Source organism: Urocampus carinirostris, chromosome 20, assembly GCF_059441175.1.
Source record: "Urocampus carinirostris isolate Australia breed hairy pipefish chromosome 20, RoL_Ucar_1.0, whole genome shotgun sequence".
NCBI classification, from domain to species: Eukaryota; Metazoa; Chordata; class Actinopteri; order Syngnathiformes; family Syngnathidae; genus Urocampus; species Urocampus carinirostris.
The window spans coordinates 29,342,878-29,369,598 of NC_142368.1; the positions used below are offsets into that span (position 1 = coordinate 29,342,878).

The 26,721-nt window shown below is 41.3% G+C and overlaps 1 protein-coding gene and 1 pseudogene across 4 annotated transcripts in view; one reads left to right on the forward strand and one right to left on the reverse strand.

Annotated features, from left to right (window-relative positions):
- Window positions 1-11,499, forward strand: part of drc5 (dynein regulatory complex subunit 5) — a 44,686-nt gene extending 33,187 nt beyond the window's left edge. For 2 of the 4 annotated variants that reach the window (XM_088325163.1, XM_088325164.1), the window contains exons 3-5: window positions 8,775-9,224; window positions 10,872-11,162; window positions 11,255-11,499. In XM_088325163.1, coding sequence (XP_088181289.1) covers window positions 8,775-9,224; window positions 10,872-11,162; window positions 11,255-11,293 — 780 coding nt within the window. In that variant the 3' untranslated portion in view covers window positions 11,294-11,499. The remainder of the gene's footprint in view (window positions 1-8,774; window positions 9,225-10,871; window positions 11,163-11,254) is intronic. The other 2 variants (XM_088325161.1, XM_088325162.1) reach the window with 2 other exon arrangements.
- A 3,778-nt stretch (window positions 11,500-15,277) lies between these two features.
- Window positions 15,278-26,721, reverse strand: LOC148346822 (transmembrane protein 151B-like; annotated as a pseudogene).

Sequence of the window (26,721 nt, forward strand, 5' to 3'; positions counted from 1 at the left end):
TATATATGTATATATGTATATATGTATGTATATATGTATGTATATATATATATATATATGTATGTATGTATATATGTATGTATGTATATATATATGTATGTATATATATATATATATATATATATATATATATATATATATATATATATATATATATGTATGTATGTATGTATGTATATATATATGTATGTATATATATATATATACATGTATGTATATATATGTATGTATGTATATATATATGTATGTATATATATATATATATACATGTATGTATATATATGTATGTATGTATATATGTATGTATGTATATATGTATGTATATATATATATATATATATATATATATATATATATACATGTATGTATATATATGTATGTATATATACATATATGTATATATATATATATGTATGTATATATACATATATGTATATATATATATATATATTTATATATATGTATGTATATATACATATATGTATATATATATATATATATTTATATATATATATATATATATATATATATATATATATATATATATATATTTATATATATATGTATATATATATATATATATATATATTTGTATTTTTTTACTGAATGAAAGTTTCTTTTTACCACTAGGAGGCACTAATTATTACACACTGTCCCTCTAAGTCTAATCTATGGGAACCAGGAACTCAATGATAGTCATTGCGTGCATAGAGATTTTGAAAGTGTTCAAGCGATAAATAGGGAACTTTGTCAAATTTGTGCAGTTCCTTATAAAATCATAAATTCAGTAAGTAAACTATTGCAATTGACACAGATGTCGAAGGTAATTCTACTTCATTTTTAAATTCTGTTGATACCGTTATAGATTGGTTTCATCGCAAAACAACATTTTTGTTCCACTGTTAGATTATTTGATTTTTTACAAGTATTAACTCATTTTACCAAAAAGAAAACACTTTAAGATGTTGAAATCTAAAATTGCAAATTTTATATGTATGTTTTAATATTTTATATGAGGTATCATAAATAATTTTTCAGTAAGGTAAATATTATTTAAAATCAGCAGTTATCTGTCAGTGGAATAATATGACATTAAAATAATAATAATGAAAATCTACTCTTTTTGTTTTTACTTTTAAAAGTAATTTTTTTGCAGTGTATCATCCCACTGCAAAATTGCATTCTTAGCCCCATTGGTGGAACATTATTTGTCTAATTTTTCTGTAACACACCTTGTTTTTCCAAATAGAATAAGAGAGCATCTTTAAAATGTGCCAAATTGTCTGTCATGGGTAATTGAAGTCAACATTTCTAATATCAATAATGGTTCCCATCAATAGGAGTGTCAAAACCAGAACAGAAACAGGACCCAATCGCGTGACGTTCTCACACAAGCCTTTATTTTACGGGAAATGGGGAGTCATACACGTTAGGGTCGCCCGTCTAGCGTGGAAAGACGGAAGCCAGAGACTGACGAGACCGATTCCAATTGCCCGAATTGATATGAGACAGATGAGGTCGATAGGGAACAGGAACTGAAGTGACAGACAGGATAGATAACTAATCAGGATATCGAAAATTAACAGGAGAAACTAGATGGGAACGAAAACTGGAGAAAATAATAAAAGGACAAAAACAGCCGGAAACTTCTGGAACCCGAATTTAAGTCAGGCAGGCGGAACGGACGAGTCAGGCTGGCAGACAGGCATGCAAACGGACGAGTCAGCAAGGCAGAAATGCCTGTCTTTGGAATGTGGGAGGAAACCGGAGTGCCCGGAGGAAACCCACGCAAGCACGGGGAGAACATACAAACTCCGCACAGTAAGTCCAGTAGCTGGATTTGAACCCACACAGGAGGTTCCCAAGACCTTAGAACTGTGCCGCACACGCGCTAACCACTGCGCCGCCGTTTTTTCTCTCTCTCTCTCTCTCTCTCTCTCTCTCTCTCTCTCTCTCTCTCTCTCTTCTCTCTCTCTCTCTCTCTCTCTCTCTCTCATATATATGTTTTATTAGTCTATATTGACAATAAATCCTAAATGACAAAGAGACTCTACTATATTATACATTGGACTCATTTAGTCATTTTAAGGATGAGAGCTACTGCTATTTGTAATTAGTGCTAAGGGCACCCTGTTTAATATGAATTTTAAATAGAAACTTAGTTAGATGACTTGCTAAACAGCTAAAAGTAGCTTGATATTTATCTATCGATCTATTTATCTACCCTAGTCATATCCCTTGAGAGGGGTGACCGACAGCAAGATAAACACATACAAAAACAAAGTCAAGTCAAATCATTTTTATTTGTATAGCCCTTAATCACAAAGAGTCTCAAAGGGCTTCACAGGTTATTACACAGACTATTTTTTTCAGACTATTATTACACCATCCCCTGATCTGGAACCAACATGAGGGCAAGGAAAAACTCAAAAACCTCAACATGAGGAAAATGAAGAAACCCTGAGAAGGGACCGCACATGTGGTATCCCCCTTCCAGGATTACCAGACAGCAAAGGATGTTGCAATCACAAATAATACAGAGATATTGTCCACGAAAAGTATAGGTTATTCATATGCTATAGCGTAGAAGTGATTCTTAAGCTTAGATTTAAACATTTCCACTGAGGTTGCAGATCGGATCTCAGGAGGAAGAGCATTCCACAGCACCGGTGCCCGGATGGAGAACGCTCTCGAACCAGCGGAACACTAAAGAAAATAAAAAAGGGAAAAAGTAGCAAAGTCACACACAAAGATTTTTGGACCATGGCCAAATGCCCAAACACCCAAACAAGTTAAGCAACTCGGCATCCAAGTTGGTCATGCTTTCGTCCCTCCAGATGAAACGGGACACAAGAAAGCGGTCATGTCACTCATGTGGCCTGCCCATCCCGTAGAACACGTCTAAACATCCTACTATCCTTTAACAACACCTCTCCGCTCATTCCTATCACCAACAAGAGCTCTAGCTTCCAGTATATTTCGACCTCTTTCCTGCAGTGCACTCATAACACCATCCATCCACGTCAATCGCGGTCTTACTTCTGCCCTGTAGATCTTCTTCAACATTCTCTCCCCATCCATCCTTTCCATGTTTCCTAACCAACCGAGTACTCTCTTATCCACATACTTGCTCAGTTCCAATACTACTCCAGTTCTGTCTGTAACAATTTCTCAATCCATCCAATCTTCTCAGTCCTAACATACTGCTCAAACACTTCATCTCAAAAACATTTGATTTTCTTCTCAAATCTGTGTTCAGGCTCCAAGTCTATGTACCATAAAACACAGTCGGCACAATCACACTCTCATACAGTCCCCTCTTAACATCCATACTCATACTTATTGTTGCTCATCACTCTCCTCAGCGCACCCAAAACCTTGCTTCCATGATTCACACTGTGCAATACCTCGCACTCCATTCCACCAACTGCAGCCACATCACAACCGAAGTACCTAAAGCTTTCAACTTCTTCCAGCATCTGTCCATGCAACCTTATTCCTAACGCCATGCCCACTCTATCACGTGAACACTTCATCACCTTACTCTTCCCAACATTCACACATAACCTACGCCTATGACAGACTCTTCCAAACTCCATTACCAACCATCTTAATTTTTCCTCAGAATCGGCCACAAGCGCTGTGTCATCTGCAAACAAAAACTGACTTACCCGCCACACTGTTCCACTGTTATCCATTATCTCTACACTTCTGCCAAATACTGTTGCATTCACCTCTCTCACCACACCATCCATGTACACATTAAACAGCCACGGTGGCATCAAACACCCCTGTCTCACACCAGCCAACACAGGGAACCACTGACTTGTCTCACTCCCTACTCTTACACATGCTCTGCTGTTCACATAAAAACTTTTCAATGCTTCCAACAACTTTCAACCCACTCCAATACATTACCATCACCTGCCACAACGCTCTCTATCAAATCTGTCATACGCCTTTTACAAGTCCATGAAAGCCAAATAAACATCTTTACCTTTTGCAAAATACTCCTCACGCACCTGTCACCACACATGCACTACACCAATCAACAGGAACCACACCACTTAAAAAGCATACATTCAACAAGCGTACTATCCAGTCAATCATAGCCGTGCCACCTTTTTTCAAGCATTCAGCAGTACAACCATCCAACCCAGGCGCCTTCCCCCCTTTCATTTCCTTTTCTGCCTCCTTCAACTCCCATGTTTCCACAGGCTTCACATTTAAATCCCCCAACACGGGCATTCTCCCCATACAACCGATCACTTCTCTCCTATCCTCTACATTCAAAAACTCTCAAAATACTCTGCCTATCTCATCCTGCCTGCACTACTGCTAACCAGCAATCTACCGTTTATCTTTCATTTTCTATTCCTTTCCAGACTCGCTCTTTCTTACCCTTTTCACTTCTTTCCTCAAAGTTCACCCCTATCTTTCGACACCATTCATCATTTACTTTCCTTTTTGCTGCTTCCACTACCGCTTTTACCAACATTTTCTTCACTTTATACCTTTTATACGCATCACCACTCTTATCTTGCAGCCACTCCTCAAAGGCACGTCTCTTCTCTGTCACAGCCTCTGAGACCTCATCATTCCACCATTCACTTACTTTCCTTATACCTCAACCTAATACCTTGATATTTAACTAAAAAGTAAACAGGTGAAAAGATAAGGAGGCTACATAACTCGCTAAAAAACAAAACAGCCAACTATTTAGCCAGATAGAAAGCCGAAAACTAGATAGATAGCTAGAAAGGAGGCCACAATTTATCTTAATAACTAGCAAAAAAGTGAAATGTTAGCCAGATAGCATGCAAAAAATGTAAATATCTTGACTTTGATTTTTTTTTCTGCTTATTCGCTTGATAAAACCCATAATTGGAATATATGTTTTTTTGTATATTCTGTCAAATAAATCCATAAAAAATTAAATATATACACTTGTTAGATACATGAACAGATTATCATTCTTTTCTCTTGAATGAATGCTTTAAAATGATTATCGAACTTGAATCGCTTTTTTTGTGTATGAAGCACATGAACTGGAATTTATTTTTTTGAATGTCAAAAACAGCAACTTATCATGTTATTACTAAATTGTTACTATATGATTCCGTGGGTAATTAAGAATAGGGTTAAATAGACGCACCATGTTGGAGACCCCTGTACTAGAGAAACAAGTTAAAAATAAGTGATGCTAAAAATCTGCAACATTTTCATATTGTGTAGTGAGATTTTATATTTCTGTGAATTAATGACCCTTTATAAACTGTTCCATAAATAAAAGAAGGGGAAAAAACAAAAAGGGTCCTTTTTTGAAAGAGATCAGTGAGACTTGAGCTGTAGTGCAGTGGTTCCCAACTTTACAACCAATGTTCCCCTGTAAGCTTCCACAGGACAACATCAATCCGAAGTGTGCCAACCAAGCCATTAACAAACATGTTCAAAACCCGACATGTTACATTTTGCTGAGTTTTCAGCATTGTTAAATTATTTTTTACATTTTAATGACTTGACCAATATTCAAGTACCATTGGACAGGTTGTACGGCCAACAAACGTTAGTTGTTTTTCCATGTGACTTTCGTTTGAAAAATATATCTTTTGTTATCCGATCTGCAACCTCAGTGGAAATGTTTAAATCTAAACTTAAAACTCACTTCTACTCCATAGCATATGAATAACCTACTCTTCTCGTCGGCTGAAAAATAGTCTGTGTAATATAGTGTGGTGATCTGTGAAGCCCTTTGAGACTCTTCGTGATTTAGGGCTATACAAATAAAAATGACTTTACTTGACTTATATAATAATAAAATGTTGGGAGATTTATTTAGTCGGTTGCACAATATAGATCTGTCTTTAATCACACTTTTTGAGTGGAAGTACAATTTGGGCAACAAGATTGACTTGATATATTTGGAAATTATTTGAATGTAACACAAGAGCAACCTTAGAGACCCCCAAAAACATTTTTTTCTGGACTTTCTCTTCTTTTTCCCTGCTATTTTTCTACTTTTTAACCCCCCCTTTCTTTTTTGTTTATTTTTTCACAGCTTTTTACGTCATTTTTCTTCATTTTCTTATTTTGTTCTGTATTTTCCGTTTTTCCTTTATTTGTTTCTTCCTATTTTCTCTTTTTAAAACGATTTTAGTTATTTTTCTATCTTCCTGTTTGTTTAAAATTTTTCCTGCTTTTTCCCCTTTCTCTCTTTTCCCCCTTTTCCCCTTCTGTAGTTAATTTTTAATTTTTTTTACTTCTTTTTCAGTTTGATATTTGGTTCCTTTTTTTGCTTAACATCCAATCTTTTTAAATTAATCTTAAGCATAGTGTTACATAATAATTATTAATATATGAATTAAAGATACAAAAACAAACTGGAGCCAAAGAGTCAGCTCTTTTCAGTGAGCCGAGCCGAAAAAGCCCGTTCTCGAAAAACTTTACTGACTTCACTCAACTGGTACTCTAACATTGACTTCAAAATACCGCTTTCAAAACACACCGCCAAGGGAACCTGTGTTGTTTTTGCCTGATTGTGATATAATTTTGCTGAAACGACTACTGAATTCGCAATTTCGAGCCTTGATTTTTGTGCACTTGATGGATTTTCTTATGCGCTGAGGTCTGGGCAATGTGCAATTGGGCACGCGCAGTTTAGAGGCTACATTGGTTGCAACCCAAATCAAGAAAGAAAATCGCAAATTTTTCGAGTGAGAGTATGGTGCAGTTTAAAGCAGATATATTCACTTTAAAAAAAAAAAAAAAAAAAAATGACCAGCAAAAACTTGCATATAAGCCTACATTGCATATAAGTGAACCCCCTTTAACTGCTATAAAATAGACACATACCTAAAGCAATTTGTACCCAAAATATTTATAAACATTGACAAGTATTTGTCTATGTAGATCAGGGGTCTCAAACTCACGGCCCGAGGTCCAAATGCGGCCTTCTAGATGATCGTTTGAAGTTTGAAGTTAAAAGGGCAGTATGTATTATTTCACCACTAGATTTTACTTTATTGTGTTAGGCAGACAGAAACGAGTGTTAAAATGCACACCGAAAAATACAAAATACAGAGACTCAAAGTAACCAAAAATGAATATTTTTCTTCTCATTTTTTTGCCCGGCCTTTCCCAACGTTTTTGTTTTGTCGGCCTCCCGTAGACGCAAGATGGCGCATGATTATGCCAGCTATCTCTAGGTGAGGCTCATGTTATGTCAAATGAATATAAACTTCTCTACCTACGAGTATTAAAAAAAATCCACATTCATATAATAGTTCATGTATTTTTGCTAAGTATCTAACATTTCTGTTGTCCTTGGGTTGAAAGGGTCAAACACTTTGTTGTTAAAAACCCAGAAAGAAATCCCTACATTATATTAAATAACCTAAATATGACTTTTCTAAGATTGTTCCCAAAAGTAGAATAACTGAAATGTTGTTTTTTTATTTGCTTGTAAACTGTATAAAAAGCACAACAATGTCATTTTACATGAGGACCTAGAGAGGAGTGAATCAATTCCTTTTTCAAATGAATTACTACTTGGATGCACTGAATGCTACAAACTGCCCCTTGGAGTACAACTTTAAGTGAAAAATTCATGTATTTGTTACAAATTGATTGATTATGATTCTCAATGTTTTTTTTAAATTTGTATTTAGTGTGGGGAATTTAAAAAATATATTCGAGAACAGCTGAATCTTTTTATCAGAACTCTTTTGTGGCCCAACCTCACCTAGACCTTAGCTCTGGTTGCCCCCAAGTCACTTGTGTTTGAGACCACTGATGTACATAATTAAGATTAATATACAGGCAAAAATCTAACCATTTACTGTACCTTCCAGTAGCAGAAAGAAATAAAACTAACACAATCACAATAAAATAAAATGTAGTCCAACTCAGACACTATTCGGATGGCGCCCATTGACTGAACAGGAAATAAGAGATCGACCAGGGCATTCCGCCATCTACTGTTAACGAGTGTTATTGACCCTTTGTTTTTTCTTCTTAGCATAATTTTGCCAGGGCAAAGGCCGGCCACCCACTGAAAATGGGTCCGCGACCTACTTTTTTTTCCTGACCAGTATTGTCAACGTTACTTTGAAAAAGAAATTAGTTACAAAGTTCCAAAAGTAACTGAGTTTGTTACTGAATTATGTTATAGTAAAAGTGACTACATGGAGGGAAAGTAACTATTTCAGTTACTAACCCTTGGATGCAGAAGCGAGGTTATAATTCTTCAAAATTTGTATAAATAAAAAAGTTTTAAAGTTGTTATGTTCCAATTATTTGTCATAAGATGCCATAAATAGTTTTGTTTTTCCCTACTAATTTTTGACCCCACTCTTTGAAAAATGTATGTACTGGTAGGGCATGAATCCAAGGATTAAGAAGTTGCATGTCCAAGAATTTAAAATGTTTAAGTCAGTTGAATAGAGAAGAACAGACAGGTAATTGTATTATAGAACGGTGTAATATTTGTTTGCACGCAGCAGCAACAGATTTATCCTACACTTAAAAGTGCAGCTAAAATAAACAGTTTTACAGTCCCTCTCTTTCTTTGACCCGCTATGGCTGCTAGTTTTTTCAATTTATTCAAAGTAAGGCACCTTTTTTGACCGTCAGTAACGGTAAAGGCGTAAAAAATGTAAACTTCCGTTACTGAAAAATATAACGCCAATAAGAAACGGTTAAGAAACACTGTTGTTTATGCATGCCAATGCGATATTTTTGCCAATTGAAAATCCTTAATCTTCTGACCTCTGCAGATCTTACGGCTCTATGAAAGTCACATTGATGATCAAAAGTGCAAGTTGCTGTCCAAACACTTATCGGGGCACCCTTGCCTGAGAGAACTCAACCTCTCCCACAACGTGATCGGCGACAAAGGGGTCAGGGCCGTCAGTCTTCTGCTCAACTGCAGCAAACTGGAAGTCCTAAACCTTAGTGACAACAACATTCGGGATGAGGGAGCTAACTTCCTGGCTGAAGCTTTGTTCAAGAACTGCACCCTTTTATCACTCAATATCAGGATCAACCGTGTGGGTGACTGGGGAGGGCAAGTCATTGCCAAGTCTTTATTGAACAACAGCACACTGCTTCATTTTCACTTTGGGGCCAACTTGGTCACAGCTCCCACCGCTATAATGCTGTCAGAAGTGCTGGCGAAAAATCAAACTCTGAAGACGATCAACCTTTCCTGCAACAAGCTGGGCTTGGTTAGTGCTGTTAACATCATTTTTTTACAGTTTACCATCAAACTACAGTCTTTAAACTCCTTCAGATTTCAGGCATTGATAGTCAATTTGTTTTGGGGTAAATTTGTGTTCGTTCACATTGCAAAATTACTGTATTTATTCATGTCTAACGCTCACTCGTGTATAATTAACACCCTTTTTGGGATTTAAAAAACTCTGCCTAGTCCTTTTTTTTCTTTTTTCCTGCGTTTGTCTTCATCTGTTTTTTTCCTCCATATTTCTTTTATATTATTTATTTTGTTTACTTTTTGCTTAATTTTTTCCTCTTTTTAAGTCATTTTGTGCATAATGGTACATAATAATTGGTAATATATGGTTGAAAGCAAGAAAAAAATCTGAAGAGACGTTTGGGTGCCGAAAGAGCCAACTCTTTTTCGTGAGTCTAGCTGAAAGTGCCGCTCCTCTAAAAAAACAAAACAGAATTTGTGCGGCAACATTTACCTAGTCATTAACGTAAGAAAGATCATGTAGGTACGTAGTCTACTGTGCAGGCGATGATTCCATTAAACCACACTTATCTCTCCATATTTAACTGTCTTAGCAATAAAAAATACAATAATACACATTTTTAAAAACAAAGTCCTGGTCAATCAACTCCATTCATGTTTTTGGAAATTGGGAAGAAACTGGAGTGCTCCGACGAAACCCATGCATGCACGGGAAAAACATGAAAACATGGGGAGGCCGGTAGCTGGAATTGAACTCTGGACCTCCGCACTGTGAAGCTGACGCGCTCACCACCCAATTACCATGCATCTATTATAAAAACCCTAGCAAAAAGTATTGAATCACCAGTCTTGGGCAAGCCCTCACTCAAGACATTTTGTTCTGTAGAAAAAATTCAGACATGAAACATATTGGCATTCAGAAACACTAAAAAAAATTAAGAAAAACATTGCAATGGTCAGTAAATGTTACTTTTATGGAGCAAGTGCAGTGAAACAAATATGGAATAAGTGCATTTTGAGAAGAAAATAAGCACATACCCAGTCAATTTCCTTTCCTTAATCGGGCACCTGTCTTAGATTAAGTGTGCTCGTTAGACAGCATTTACAAACAGAGCGGTTATCACACCTTGGAGGCCTCCTGGACTAGGTGGATTGGCAAGAATCATGGCTCCAACAATAGAGATATCGCTTTGAGACCATAGACAGGATCGTCAAACTTCTTGAAGAATGTAAGTCTACTCGTATGCTTGCCAAAGATGTGGGCTGTTCACAGTCAGCTGCATCAAAGATTTGGACCAAGTACAAATAGCATGTGAAGGTTGTTAAAGTCAAGCGTACTGGCAGGTAAAGGGGCATAATAATGTGGGCGCCGAGACAAAAAATCTTTTAAAAAAAGGCCATATGTCTTGAAATTTGCTTTCACCTGCTCTATTAAAGTAACGTTTACTGACAATTGCAATGTTTTTGTTTTTTTAGTGTTTCTGAATGCCAATATGTTACACTTTCGAATGTCCTTGCGATTGTTTCATGTTTGTGAGTTTTTTCTACAAAATAAAATGTCTGAGTGAGGGCTTGCCCAAGACTGATGATTCCATACTTGGCTAGAGGTTGTAGAATTTGAAAAGCAAATATATTCTGTATTTCCTTCCGTCTTCTGCAGGACGGAGGCAAAGCTCTGGAAGAGGCCATTTCACAAAACACAACCTTAATAGAATGTGACGTCCGTCTGACAGATATTGATGAGGAGAGTGCCACTGTCATTAACCAGGTGGTCAGCACCAACAAAAGTGCCACAATAACTACAAAACAGGCCGTCTGCAGGGCTGCAGAAAGCTTCATGCAAGAGCAAGAGGCTGAGGTGAAACCGGAGGACGAAGAAGCGCAAGAACAAGAAGGAGAAAACGGCGAGGAACCAGCCACTGAAGAGGAGAGGCAAGGTCAAGAAGTAAAGGTATGGTAACCTTAACCAAGTTTTGTGTTGTCTTTAAAAATCAAAAAGACAAAAATATGAAATTCTTTTTTTTTGTTTTTTTGCATTAACAGGTATCATCTGACACTGACAGTACCACCAGCAGTACTTGAGGTTATTCACATGAACTTCCATTTCCTTTTTGTTCAATCATTTGCTTGCTGCATATTGGTGATAATGTGCCAACCATCCGTCACTTAATTTTTTTTTAATAATAAATATTATAATACCAGCACAAATAGCCAATTGTATTCTTGTGTATGAATTGCAAAAGATTATTCTCAAAATGCAAAGAATCTAAGGAGACAAAACCAGACTGGATTGTTAAAAAATAAAGCTGTTCAGTCATTCTTTGCTCGCTTTTCCTCCAAGGGCTTTGAAAAACCTTAACAAGAGATATATGTTTGTATGTATGTTTGTATATATGGTTACCATGTCTACCCATTGAAATGAATGAGCCCCATGCATTCCGGACTCTCTCTCTCTCCATTCATTGTCTATGTGGCTTTTTTCTCATTTGACGGCTAATTGTGTTGTCATGGTAACTCGTATCGGTGCAAAAAGACATAGCACATGATTCCAGAATTTCTGGTATATGATCGTTTAGTGCTGCTTTTGACACAGTGCACCACAATATCCTACTAGAACGGTTGGAAAAATGGATTGGTCTCTCAGGAACCGTCCTCTCGTGGTTCAGATCCTACCTCTCAGATAGGACGCACTGTGTTAAATATGGTGAAATGACATCTGAGCCCTTTAATGTTACCTGCGGTGTTCCGCAGGGTTCAGTGCTTGGCCCCCTTCTTTTCAACATTTACATGCTTCCATTAGGTGACATTATTCGCAAGTACAATATCAGCTTTCACTGCTACGCAGACGACAGTCAACTCTATCTTCCGTTGGAGGAATCTTCCACACTAAACTGTGGAAATTTGGAGGCCTGCCTCACTGACATAAAAGAGTGTATGTCACTCAATTTCTTGCGTCTTAACTCTGAAAAGACCGAAATGTTAGTCATTGGTCCATCTAAATGCCGTGACTTATTCTCAAAGACTGCTGTGAACGTTGACAAAAGTCACATCACACAGAGTGACTCAGTTAAAAATTTAGGTGTCATATTTGACCCTGATCTAACCTTTGAGATGCATGTAAAGAAAATTACTAGAACCGCTTTCTTCCATCTTCGTAACATTGCCAAAATCCGTTCAATACTGTCTCAGTCTGATGCGGAAACTATAATTCATGCATTTGTTACCTCCCGCCTCGATTACTGTAATGCACTACTCTCCGGTCTCCCGAAGTCCAGAATCAAGTCTCTTCAGCTAGTACAAAATGCCGCAGCGAGGCTTTCAACTAGGACAAAAAAGTACGATCACATAACACCGATTTTGGCTAACTTGCACTGGCTCCCAGTTAGCCAAAGATGTGACTTCAAAGTTCTCTTAGTATTGTACAAAATCACACATGGACTTGCTCCCTCTTATCTTTCAGATCTGATCTGCCCCTATGTCCCGGTCCGAAGCCTACGATCTGAGAGTGCCGGTCTTCTGGTGATCCCGAGAGCAAAGAAGTGTTCTGCTGGTTCGAGAGCGTTCTCCATTCGGGCACCGGTGCTGTGGAATGCTCTTCCCCCTGAGATCCGATCTGCAACCTCAGTGGAAATGTTTAAATCTAAACTTAAAACTCACTTCTACTCCATTGCTTATGAATAATAACCTACTCTTCTTGTCGACTGAAAAATAGTCTGTGTAACATAGTATACTAATCTGTGAAGCCCTTAGAGACTTATTGTGATTAAGGGCTATACAAATAAAAATGACTTGACTTGACTTGACTACTCCAAAAGCTCTGGGAGTAGAAGCCAAACCTTTACGGAAGAAGATAGAATAATAACATTTTTGGAGGAGATTAATAGTTGTGTGGCCTTGCCACCTACAACACATTAACACTGTGCTTACAGCTCAGTTGGTAATGTGTGTTGTGAATGGCAGGCCATCACAACTAATAAAAGTGCAAGTGTCTTTCAGATAAAACTGAAAGGATGCTTTTGATAGTTCCTTGGTAGAATGTGGTCAGAATGGGTGGTGGAGCCCTTGCTCACTTGAGTTTGCACAAGAAGTAGTGGCGCTGTTGTGTTTTATTGGTCAATGATGTGGATGTCCAGGAGAGGTCTTCACTGATGTGCACCCCCAGGAATTTGGTGGCAGTCACTCTTTTTACAGCAGCGCCATTGATGGTCAGTCGGAAATGATAACTTCCTTGGTCTTTCAGAAATTTAGCAATAGGTTAAGTCAAGTCAAGTCATTTTTATTTGTATAGCCCTTAATGACAAAGAGTCTTAAAGGGCTTCACAGGTTATTACACAGACTATTTTTTCAGACTATTATTACACCATCCCCTGATCTGGAACCAACATGAGGGCAAGGAAAAACTCAAAAAACTTCAACATGAGGAAAATGAAGAAACCTTGAGAAGGGACCGCACATGTGGTATCCCCCTTCCAGCATTACTAGACAGCAAAGGATGTTGCAATCACAAATAATACAGAGATATTGTCCACGAAAAGTATATGTTATTCATATGCTATAGCGTAGAAGTGAGTCTTAAGCTTAGATTTAAACATTTCCACTAAGGTTGCAGATCGGATCTCAGTTGGAAGAGCATTCCACCTATGGAGAACGCTCTCGAACCAGCGGAACACTTCTTGGCTCTTGGGATCACCAGAAGACCGGCGCTCATAGGGGGAAATCAGATCTGAAAAGATGTGAGGGAGCAAGTCCATGTATGATTTTGTATAATACTAAGAGAACCTTGAAATCACATCTTAGGCTAACAGGGAGCCAATGCAGGTTAGCCAAAACCGGCGTGATGTGATCTGACTTTTTTGTCCTAGTTAAAAGCCTCGCTGCGGCATTTTGTACCAGCTGAAGACTCCTGATTCTGGACTTCGGGAGACCGGAGAGTAGTGCATTGCAGTAATCGAGACGGGAGGTAACAAATGCATGAATTATTGTTTCCGCATCAGACTGAGACAGTATTGAACGGATTTTAGCAATGTTGCGAAGATGGAAGAAGGCAGTTCTAGTAATTTGCTTTACATGCATCTCAAAGGATAGATCAGGGTCAAATATGACACCTAAATTTTTAACTGAGTCACTCTGTGTGATGTGACATTTGTCAATGTTCACAGCAGTTTTTGAGAATAAGTCCCGGCATTTAGAAGGACCAATGACTAACATTTCGGTCTTTTCAGAGTTAAGACGTAAGAAATTGAGTGACATCCACTCTTTTATCTCAGTGAGGCAGGCCTCCAAATTTCCACAATTTAGTGTGGCAGATTCCTCCAACGGAAGATATAGTTGAGTGTCATCTGCGTAGCAGTGGAAACTGATATTATACTTGCGAAAAAATGTGTGTGTGTAAATAACTCCGCCCATATATAAAACCACTTAAAATCATCTCCCTCCTACAGTAACTTATTTTTGTCTTAAATAATATTTTCAAAACAAGGTGCAAGCAAAGTTATTTTGTAAAAACCTTGAAATGTCACAAAAGTCTGCAAACGAAGATACCAACTTGTTTACCTTCAGTGTCGAAGGCGCAAGGCTAAGATGAGTGCACCGTGTATATAACTCCGCCCATTCCTACCGCTCACTCAAACAAATTGCTACAAGTGTTTTGCCAGAGCTTTTGGGCTTTTAATCATTTAGTGTACCAACAATGAACGTAGATTGTTGTAGCAATGCATTAAACGTCTGCAGAAGTTCTGTCTAATCTCCGAGCCATGTGTACTCATAAAAAGAGACACATATGGCTTGCGCGCCACAGGTTCCCAATCCCTGCTTTCTGACAAGAGTGCCCAATTGTTTTTTTTTTTGGAGTGTAGTAAACTTGTTTCTTGCTAGTTGCTGATGCTAAAAAGGCAAAATAAAGCATTCAATGTGCTTTTTATTTGTTATATTAAACTTTTTAGAGGAAAAAGTCGTTAATTTGGCCATTGTTCAAAAGATCAAAATTAGACAATTATAGTTATAGTACCTCCAAAGCAGAGTAAATGAGCTTACTATATCAAGTTCAACGTTGTTCTATTCTTTGGGTCACAACGAAGTCTCCACAAAAGCGCCTTTCCCATGCAGCGAGTGGTGGTTTTGATCTCGGCAGCGCTCGTTATTGCAATAGGCACCTGAAAATAGTGCACGTCCTGGTGCGCCGGGGGACTCTAATCGCCATCCTAGGCAGTGAGTGCTCTCCGTGGGCCTGCCTGGAAGGTCTTTCAGGCTCCCGCCGCTTCTCCATAGGCAACTACGCATGGCGCCATACAGCCAGCCCAGCGAAAAACAGCCTGTGCTAAAGACCTGCTACTAACCGTCCATGCTGCAGATGCTCAGTGCACTATGGGAAAAGATTGAAGAGCTGCTGGTAGTTCTGGGCCAGTTCCATGAGGACAGCTTCTGAGTAGCTGGGCACAGTTTGGTGGTTGTAGCAGATGAGCCACTGTAACTCTGTACTGTCGAAAGTGTGCCTGCAGCAGAAACGCTCCTCAGCCGGTGTGTAGTCAAAAAGCTTCTCCATGTGGTAGTAGACGCAAGCGGTCCAAAACTCACTAAACACCCTTAAAGGCCAGGGGACGGATAGTGCGGCCGCTGTCCAGAAAACGCAAGAAGATACATACCAGGGGAGTTGATGCGAGTCAGTAAAAGCGACCATGTATTCCTTGAAGTCCAAGGAAGTTTTCCAATCCCTACAGGTGCTTGGAGACGTCCTTCACCCTGCAGTGGCTGTGGTCAAACTCTGCATCAGCCACGTGGGTGTTGACCCTTTTGTGGTAGACCTGCATGTTGGTGTAGGCATCCCTGTTTCGGTAGCGCATTACCTGCGGCGTCTGCCTCACGTAGTGGTAGCTGATTGCCTTCCACTACAAGCGGGGAAGAGGAGGCCTTGAGAGGTTCCTGCGGGCAAGGTTGATCGAATACACTGTGAGTGACACGCAATACTCCACGCATTATTCTAACTAGTGCTCCAGTCAATCTGCAGATTGTGGGTAGCAAAGCCACAGTGTGCATAAAACTACTGGACTGGTAACCGACAGCATTGGGTAAAATTGGATCTCCTCCTGGTGATTCCCCCAAATGAGCGTGAAGGTTGCGGCGTGGTGGGTTGCCCTAGCCAAGGCCCTATATAATTCTGGCGTCAGGAAGTTCGACTAAGGGCAGGTCGAAATTGCCTAGCCAAGCAAATATCAATAAAAAAAGTCATCAGTGCCAGAATCGACCATTACAGAGGACTTGCCCGGAATAAGCATGCCCTGAAGAATTAAGCGCTTAGTGACTAGAGAAGGGGAGTTCGCGCTCCCAGCACCCCTACTACGATGGATGAGGGCCATATTTTGGCTGTGCCGCGTTAGAATGGCCACAGTGTTCGCAGGGCTTGAGCTCCTCCTTTCGGCGCCAGTCAGCACACGCACCTCCCAGCTGAATAGGCTCCTCCCTCTTTTGACCCACATAACTTGTTGCCAGAATGGCGTGCTGACGTGGCGGCAGGGTGATTCTGAGCGAGGAGTGCGTTTTCGCTAGTACCGTAATTATCCACCTGAATGGCCGGATCAATCATTTCATTAAGGTTAGCTGGCCGAGAAACCCATCACTAACGCGTTGTGGACAGAGTCGTTAAGCCCCTCTGTAAATCTCACTGATATTAAATTCCAGGATATTAATTCCAGAATATTAAATCCCATCGCTTACTCGGCTGCAGCGCACCTCCCTTGACAAATAGTAAAGATGTGATCTTTAATATTCTTTGTCTTTGTTTTGCTCTTCCTCTCTTTTTTCTTTCTCCCTTTGCTTTTCTCTTTCTAGTTCTTTCTTTCTTTCACTCTCTGCCTTTCTCTTTCTTTTGTGTCTCTCACTATCCTTCTTTCTCTCTCTTTCTGTCTTTCTCTCCCTCTTCATCTCTTCTTCTCTTTCTTTGTTTCTCTCTCCCTTCCTCTTTTCCCTTTCTTTCTCCCTTTGTTTTTCCCTCTTTTCCCCCTTCTCTCCCTCTCTATCTTCCTTTCTTTTTTTTACCCTCTTTCTTTCTTTCTTTCTCTCTAACTGTTTCTTTATTTCCCTTTATCTCTTTTGCCATCCATCTTTTTCTATCATTCTCTTCCTTTAATTCCTTCTCTCTTTTTTAAGGCCTTCTTTTTCCTACTTCTAATAATCAACCTTTCTAATAACACTGTAACAACATAGTAAGAAGTACAAGACAAGTTCTTATTTTAGAAATGCATATTAAAGTGGGTGCCCTTTGCACTAAAAAGTAGCAAAAAGTAGCTCGATGCTTAAAAAAGGTTGAAGACCTTTGTCTTATCGCTATTCATGCATGTTCTACATGTAGGATCATTGTGTGACACAGTTTACGGCTCGTGTTGCCTTTTTTACTGACTTGATTTATGTGGTGGAAATGGAATCTTGCTAAAGCCTTTTTGATAATTATTATCATGGGGAGACCTTGTCTGACTTTTATGGAGGCAAACATGTGAAAACTAAAATTGAAAACAAAAGAAAATGTAGGCGTGAACAATATATTTACAGAGACTCCCCGCTATTTCACACTTCGATTATTGCTCGTTCACTCCTTCACAGATTTTTAAATAAATGTATTTGGACTTTGTTGTCATTAATATAATTGTTTTCATTGTGTTCAGCGGGATCAGATTAAGGAAGGCACGCTTTGTTGAGTGTGAATGTCTTGTTATTGGCTGGTGTATGCTGTCATTCAAACAGCAGCCGTCGTAAACAAACGTGGGAAGCACAGCGACCGCTACCTTTTAGCGACTCATTACATTTAAAATAATTTCATCAATTAAATCGGACTTTAAGGAAAATCAGAAGAACGCAAAGAAGTACCGATCACCAGCAGGTGCTTTGGGGATTATCGTAGGGTTCCAGAATGGACTTGGGTAGGGTCTGGGAGAAGGCAAGAGCCGTGCTACACATATGCATATATATATATATATATGTGTGTGTGTTGTAAAAGGATAGTGGGATGTTTGGACGCGTTCTAAGGGATGGGCAGGGCACCTGTACGATGCGGCAGGGGTAAACCAGTGAAAGCTGTCGGGCCCTGCTGTTGAACAAAAGAGTGTGTTGTGTCACCCTGACCCCAGTGACATGGCTGCTTTCTGGTGTCCCGTTTCATCTGGAGGGCTGAAAGCATGACCAACTTAGGTGCCGAGGTGCCTAACTTGTTTGGGTGTTTTAGGCATTTGGGTTGGCCATGGTCCAAACATATTTGTATTTTTGCTATTTTTTTCCCCTTTTATTTTATCTGAAGGACAGACAAAGAGTAACCGGAAAGGAATCGCTTAAAAACCCAGTTGTTGTTGTTAGTGCTGGAGAAGCTGTTGTTGTTGAACATGCTGATGAAGGCTGAGACATCAACCGACATCAGTCAGACCTCCCTCTCAGTCCATTGCAAACGCTGCAGAGTGGAGGGAGCCTTTGTCTCTTCCCGATCAGCGCTAGTGCGAACGTTCTCTGGGTCCATTTCTTGGTCAGTCCGTACTGTCACGATCGGAACAAACTGTGGACCCAAATGCCTAATGTTTCACACAACACTTTTTAAAGGGATCGGGGGGATCAGATAGAGAAGAAAAAACAGCAATCGGTCATCTGTCTTTCCAGCGTCACCAATCTTCCTTGGTTGCCATCCAGCCTTTCCGAGAAGTCACTGGTGATCAAGCGTCAAAACTATTACTTAGACTTCTAATCAGTGCTAACTTTCCAGTCGCTCAAAAAGTGACTGTAGCCTTCAACCAGGAGAAGACGTCATCAGGTGGTGTCCAACTCTCACTGGGCGTTTCGACCCTATACCACAATGCCCTCGAGTTGGCGGGCCGACAGTGCCGATGGAATGACTACATGTCAAACCAACAGGTGCTCTGGTCAGATGTGACCATAATCGAACTTTTTGGCAACAATGCAAGACGTTGTTTGGCGTAAAAGCAGCACAGCTCATCACCCTCAACACACCATTCCCACAGTCAAACATGGTGGTGGCAGCATCATGGTTCGGGCCTGCTGTTCTTCAGCAGGGACATTTAAGATGGTTAAAATTAATGGGAAGATGGTTCCCTTCTTCCGTGTTCCGTCCTTTTGCTACGTCGGGGCATTGGCCCCTCCCCCTTGGGCGGGCTGACTCCTCCTGTGGGAGTGCTGACTCCTCCCCTGGGGCGGGCCAGGAACTCCTCACGTGGCTCCCACCCAGTCGCCATCTCCTCCTCGCCGGAAGACACCACCGTGTCTAGAGGGCTCACAACACGAAAGCTTATCAGCTTAAAGCAATGCCAAAAACAAGGCCTGATTCCCTCGTCAGCGCCCCGCTATCAAAATCCCCCAGCCAAAACACGCTACACTTCGAACGACGCGACCTTCAGCCTTCTGCGAAAAATCCCTACTGCATTCAACAAAATGTAATTTGTATTATATTAAATCCCTTATAGTCAATTAAATAAAATAAAAAATCCTTTAAGACCCACATCAAATTCACTGAAGTACTCGGTGAGGACACGAAGCGCCAGGATTCGGTCCACCGTCGACCGTTTCGTATTGAAACCTGACTTTTCAGGGTGCTGGTGTGCGAGCAACTGGCCGTGAACCCTGTCCAAAAGGATCCAGGTGAGGACCTTGCCCGGCACCGAGGGGAGTGTGATACCTCGATAGTTGCTCTGCCCCGTCAAGTGGATTAATTCCTTGGAAGACAAAATTGGGGCCTTTTGGCTTCCATTGATTAATAAGGGTAGGTGCAGTGCTGCTCTCGACCGCCAGGTGGTGCATATTTTAAAGAAATGTCATGGAAGTCAGTGGGTTGCCTTTGGGTTGCCAGGGTTTTTGCAATGGGACATACAGTATCGCCTCTGGGCTGTTAGGTGGCTGACATTTTACAGAAACAACATGAAAGCTGGAGGGGTTCCGGTAACTTAAAAAAGGAGTTGCAGTACTGCTCTCGGTCACCAGAAAAGTGTAAAAAAGGGATCAAATTGGCTTCCATCGACCTAAAATGGGAGCTGCAGAACCAGTTTGGGCTGCTAAGTAGCCGACATTTTACAGGAATACCAAGTCAAGAGGTTGCCATTGGGTCGCCAGGGGGTCAAATCCTATATCTGGATCTCCAGTACCGCTTTGGGCCGCCAGGTAGCGGGTAATATACAGAAATAACATGGAAAGTTGTGGGTCACCATTGTGTTGCAAGGTTTTTACATTGGGACTCGTAGTATTGCCTCTGGACCACAAGGTAAGTGAACGTTTTGGAGAAATAACGTGGAGGTCAAATGGCTTCCATTTACTCATGAAGTGAGTTACAGTACTGCTTTGGGCCAACATGGGTCAAATCCTTAAAAAAAGTGAGCAAATGTACTTCCATTGACCTATAATGGGAGCTGCAGTACCACTTTGGGCCGCAGAGGTGCGCATATTTTACAGAAATAACATTGATGTCTATGGGTTCCCAGGTTTTTAGAATAGAATAGAATAGAATATGCCTTTATTGTCATTGTTACAACATAGGATATGCTGTGACAACGAAATTCGACAACTCCAGTTCCACATTTACAGTGAGGATAAGGAAACAAGAACTAACTGACTTTGTTGTAAGTAGGCTTTGTTTTCCTCCGGGGGGGTGGGGGGTTATAAGGGGGGTGGGGGTCAAACAGAGTTGCTGGATACAACCAGAATGTTTGATGTTTGATCTTACATTACACATTACACATAGTCCAGTGTTTTTCCGAATTGCTCAGTCCACAATTGGATTTGGGAGTACAGTCCATAAACATGCCTGATTAAAGTCGCCGTCGACGATAAAGCTCCGTTGGGATGTGCAAGCTGCTGTTTATTGATAGCAGCGGGCAGGTGATTTAGCGCTATGCTAACTTTAGCATCCGGTGAAACGGTTAGCGGTGGAAAGTAAACGGCAAACACAAAGACCACAGTTAACTCTCCCGGTACATAGAAGGGTCTCCTTGATACTGCTAGAAACTCCATATCGAGTGAACAGTGTGTGTCAATGGTTCGGCTGTTATTGAAGCGCGTAGTCTCCAACCCCTGTTTTTACCGGAGTCTTCGTCACGTTCGAGCCGGTGATGTAATGCGGCGTCGGGAAAGCCAAGACTCCGTGATGACAAAAAAAATACTCCAATTCCGGACATTGTTGGTGGCGATCCGCAGCTCAAATTCACTCATTGTGGACAATGGATCTGGCGTTGGTTGAACATGCTTGAGAGTGCTGGTCTGTGTGGTCGCCTTCTTAGCTCAGACCCGACTGTCAGCCTCTTACTTTTGCTCCGTCGTTGTCTTGAGGACACTTATTACGGTTTTTCAAAATGAAGATAAAACATAGTATTTAGGCCAGTCTGATCAGGAGACAGTTCACACGGTAAAAAAGGGCACCGAGGATTTTTAAACACAGTTTTTATGAGGGAAGGGGTGTGAATTCGCAAAATGGAACATGAAACTTCAAGAGGCAAAGAAAGAAACTCTGATCTTATTCAAGAGCCCCCCAGGTGGCATATTCCTGGGAAGAAATAAAAAAGGGAGCCACCAATTATCTGCACCGCTTATCCTCAGGAGAGTTGCGGGACTGCTTGAGCCCATGCCAGCTATCTTCGGGCAGTGGGCAGGGGACACCCTAAACTGGGTGGGCCAGTCGGTTGCAGACAACTCACTCGCTCACTCAGACCTAGGGACAATTTGGACCAGCCAATTAAACTGAAATGCATGTTGTTGGAATGTTAAAGGAAACCAGGGTGCCTAGAGGAAACCCACGCAAGGACGGGGAGAACATGCATAGCCCACAAAGACAGGCCGGTAGCTAAATTTGAATGGGCTTCAATTTATTTATAACTGGAGTTTCAGTACTGCTCTGGGCAGGAAAGTTGTGCATATTTGAGATAATTATCTTGGAAGTCACTGGGTTGCCATTGGGTTGCCAGTTTTTTACAAAGCACTATTGCCTCTGAGCCACCAGATGGCGTAAATTTTACAGAAATAACAGGTAAGTGAATGGGCTTCCATTTAATTGTAAAAATAAATTACAGTACATCTCTGGGCCACCAGGGGGGCAAATCCTTGAATAGAAAAATGGAGCAAATAGCCCTCCAATGCCCTAATATTGGAGCAGCACATCCACTTTGGGCCACCAGGTGGTTAACATTTTACAAAAATAACATTTAAGTTGTTGGGCTGCAGTACTGCTCTGGGCCGCCAGGTGACACACATTTTACATCAATAACTTGAAGTCAGTGGATTGCCATTGGGTTGGTCGTTGTTTACAATGGGACTAGCAGTATCACCTTTTGGCCACCAGGTGGTGCACATTTTACAGAAATAACATGGGAGTCAAATGGCTTCAATTTCCTTGTAAAAGGAGTGAAAGTACCAAATTCTTAAAAAGTTAGCAAATTGGCTTCCTTTTGCCGATAATGGTAGCTGCAGTACCACTTTGGACCGCTAAGTAAAACAGATTTTGCAGAAATAACATAGAAGTCAGTGGGTTGCCATTGGGTTAAAAGGTTTATACAAAGGGACTTGCAGTACCGCCTCTGGCCACCAGATTGTCCAATTTCTGCGAGCCATTAGGCTTACTTTCATTTGTAATGGGAACTGCAATACATTTGTGGGCTGCCAGATGGCACCTATTTCAAAGAAATAACATACAAGTCAACGGGCTCTCGTATACTTTTGGGGAGATGCAATATTCCTCTGGGCCAACGGGTGGGCAAATCCGTGGAAAAAAGTGAGCAAATGGGCTTCCATTGACCAATAATGAGAGCTTCAGTATTGATCACCAGGAAGCGGACATTTTACAGAAATAACATGGAATTCAGTGGGTTGCCATTGTGTTGCCATCGGGTTCCAGGTATTTACAAAAGGACTTGCAGTGGCGCCTCAATTAACAGAAATAACATGCAAGTCACCAGTTTAGGGCGTCCACTGCCCATTGCCCGAAATAGGCTGGAATGGGCTGCAGCACCCCATACAACCCTAGTGAGGATAAGCGGTGCAGGGAATTGATGGAAGGAACATGGACGTCAATGGACTTTCATTGACTTAAAAGGAAGTTGCTGTACTGCTTTAGGTCACCAGGGGAACAAATCCTTTAAAAAAGTGAGCAAGACTTTCGGTGGCGCCATTTGGTAGAAGGCAGCAAGAAAAGTCTCTCTGGCAAAAACCACGACAAACTGACGAAATAACTACAAGAAAATGACAGAAAGGGGACATTTAGCGAGTTTTAACAAAGAAAAACATTTCAATAAAATATGGTCAAGAAACGGAGACTCATTGAGTAGACTGGCGCAAAGGAGAAACAGACCGAGGGAGCGGTCGACATGACTTGGCCAAATCGAACAGCGACATAAGTCAAAGCAAGAGCACGCCGAAGCAGCCAGTGAGAACATGATTGCCATGGCACGACTTGAGAAAAATCAAAGATCTTCTCGAAAGGACGGTGTTAAGTGTTGCTGGAGAAAAAAGTGGAGCGTATGGAGGAACGAAATGCAAACACGGAAGATCAAACGGCGCGATTGGTGGGCTCCACAGCTTTCCTGCTCCAGCACACTGTCAAATTAGCCACGTAGTGTGAGGATTTGGAGTCAAGAACGAGACGCAACAACATTCCTCATAACGGGCTTCATCATGTCAAACATTCCAACAACGGTGCACATGGAAATTCATATCAAAAAGACACACCTCTCAAGCCTCAAGGTAAAAACGGCACCGCCACAAGCAATTATTCTTGTACTACAGAGTAAAATGATTCGTGATGAAGAGAGCATGGAAACAGAAGACAACTCATGAAGGCAGGAGTGTTTACTTCACTACACCACGGAAATTCAAAAGAAAAGGAAACAAGTGAGGGACATCATCAAAATGTTGAACGAGAAAAACGTGAGGACACAGGCCCCAAGCTGAAAATGATTTTGGACTCAAGAATGATGTTCCGCCTTGGGGTACAAATAGAGTGGTGTTAAGCGCCCTCTACAGTCAGACATGTGAATTGTTTTGGAAAAGAAAGTGAACGCAGCAGAAACGCGGAGACTGAAGCACCACAGAAGCACAATGTTATGTTCTGTAAAAAATACCTCAAGTTTGTTGTTGCGTTGGACAATTATTGTCTGTAAGTATGAAACAGATTGTGATGACTTTCTGTTTATACTGTTTTTGTTTATTTTATAATTTTGTTCACACTTCTGGACGTTGTTAGCTTAGCACAAATGTTTCTGTATATTTAGAAAGCTAACGGCCCTTTTTTGTACTTTTGTTCCAGTTTTACGATGCCCTTTTAAGGGGCCTGTCACACAGACATTTGCGGCTGAATCACGGCTAAAATTTTGCGTTTTTTTTTGCCCGTGGTTGCCCGGGATGGAAAATGCGCAAAATTTGACAACCCGCCGTTCGTCTGTGGTATGGCCGGAAAAAAGACGCCGGCGACTGTTCCGCTTCCTCATCGCGTCATTTCTGCGTCATTTTCTCGTGTGGACCACGGGTATAAAAGCTCCCGAGCCGGTGTTGTGCCCAAATCCGACTCCTACGCAACACCCACACCGCCCCACCCCCTCGCGTGACTTTTTCATCCACGTTAACAAACGCATTTTGTAGAATACGATCGCACTTTATTGTTTAAATAAACGCGTTATATAGACTAGGATCTCCCAATTGTTATAATTAGCTCGCTTTAATGTTTTAATAAGCGTTTTATATAGAATACGATCGCTTTCGTTGGAAGCGCAGCAGAATGCGCGTTCACGCGAGGGGGGGAGGATTTACCGTTCGATTACGTTCACAACAAAAGGGTGTTTAAGGGTTATTGGTCTTTCTTCTTTATTCATTATCCATTATCGATCAGTTCATAATACGATACAAAGCTTAGGAGCCGGGACTCTTACTCTCAGCTAAAAGGCCAAGTTAAGGTCCTAGCATTAAAGCCTTGCTGTGACCATTGCGAATGCACCGAAAGATTTATTCGAAATGAAGAGAAACTACGCTGACGGGGATCCATGTTCACCCCCTTGACGTCACGAGCACAACTGACGTGTGCTCGGCATTCGCGCTGTTTATACGCGGAGAAAGGCGTGTGACTGTCACACGCGTAACACGCTAATTTCACGTAATAACACCGCGATACAGGCGCAGAACATGCTATTACCATGCTCCACCCACGATTACCCGCTGAAATTTCCCGTCCTACCTATGTGTAAGCACGCCCTGGCCGCGGCCAGAGCACGTCGTTCCGCGTCATTTCCGCGTCATTTCCTTGTGTTGACCACGTGTGCGGCACGCAGTTTAACACGTGCTCAAACTTTTGAGCAGCTCAAAAGTTTTGAACGCGGCCAACCACGTGAAAATTTCCGACCGCGAGTAAAGCACTGCTCTATCTCGTCTATATGGCGGTCTCAAAACGTCCAACAGCGCCCAACAGCATCTGCTTCACGGTCAGAAAATTCTGGCCGTGGTTCAGCCTCAATACGCTCGTGAAAGGCTGTGTACCCGCGCTCTGAAGAATTGAGCAGGGTAAAACTTTTTCGCGCTGCCACCCGCGCGCGAATTTCCGAACTCGTGTTGAGCACCGCTGTATCGCGTCTTAATGGCGAACTCAATGCGTCCAATAGCATCCGCCTCAAAGGCAGAAATTTCTGGCCGTGATTCAGCCGCAAATGTCTGTGTGACATGCCCCTAAGGGTAATCGTCGAGGCCATTACCTGAATAAACAGCAATCACAAAGGAAAGAAGTCTGGTTATTCTGGATGTCGCTCGCTAGCTGTCTAGTTCGCCAAATTGGTGAAACTTGGAAGCGAGGGCAGCATAGTAAAAAGACACAAATGTCAAGACGCTCGGCACACAGAGAAGGCCCGAGGAGCGGCTCGCACAACCCACGAGGATACAGCACTACATTCAGCCTTTTGTAAGCAATTATGGATCAAGCAGAGGACAGACAGCACAAGGACACAGACAATGCCAGCAACACAGACTCAGAGGTCTACGCATTTGCATTGTACTTCAAAGTGCTTGTCCATAAATTCTGCAGTAATTCTATTAAAGGCTAAAGTGGTGGAACTTCGCCTGCACTCTGGTCTCCACAGGGCCTAACCCGGGCCTGGGTGACTTCATTGGCCATCTGCCGGCGGCAATGTAAGCAGGGGCCCGACTGGCCTTACCCGCTCCGATCTTCAGGGATCAGTGGTGTGTACAGTGAGGGGGTTTCCCTTTACCTTGTAATAAGTCCTTTAGACAAGGCTGTCTGGGTCTGTATCGTCATCAGAGTCTTGTGGGTCAGGAATCAATTTGTAATGGTACATATGAGCAACAAACATTCTTGACACCATCCTTTTAGTTGCGGGCACGACGCAGCAGGAACATACGCCACACAGGAGAAGGAAGATTACCAAAACTCCGGCAAATGGCGACAGGATCTTCATCAGCACCTGAGACCAGTTGCCAGAGTAGAGCCAATCGAGCCATCCCTGTTGAACGTCTTTTTCTTTGGCCCATATGTTCCTGAGGTTCTCCAT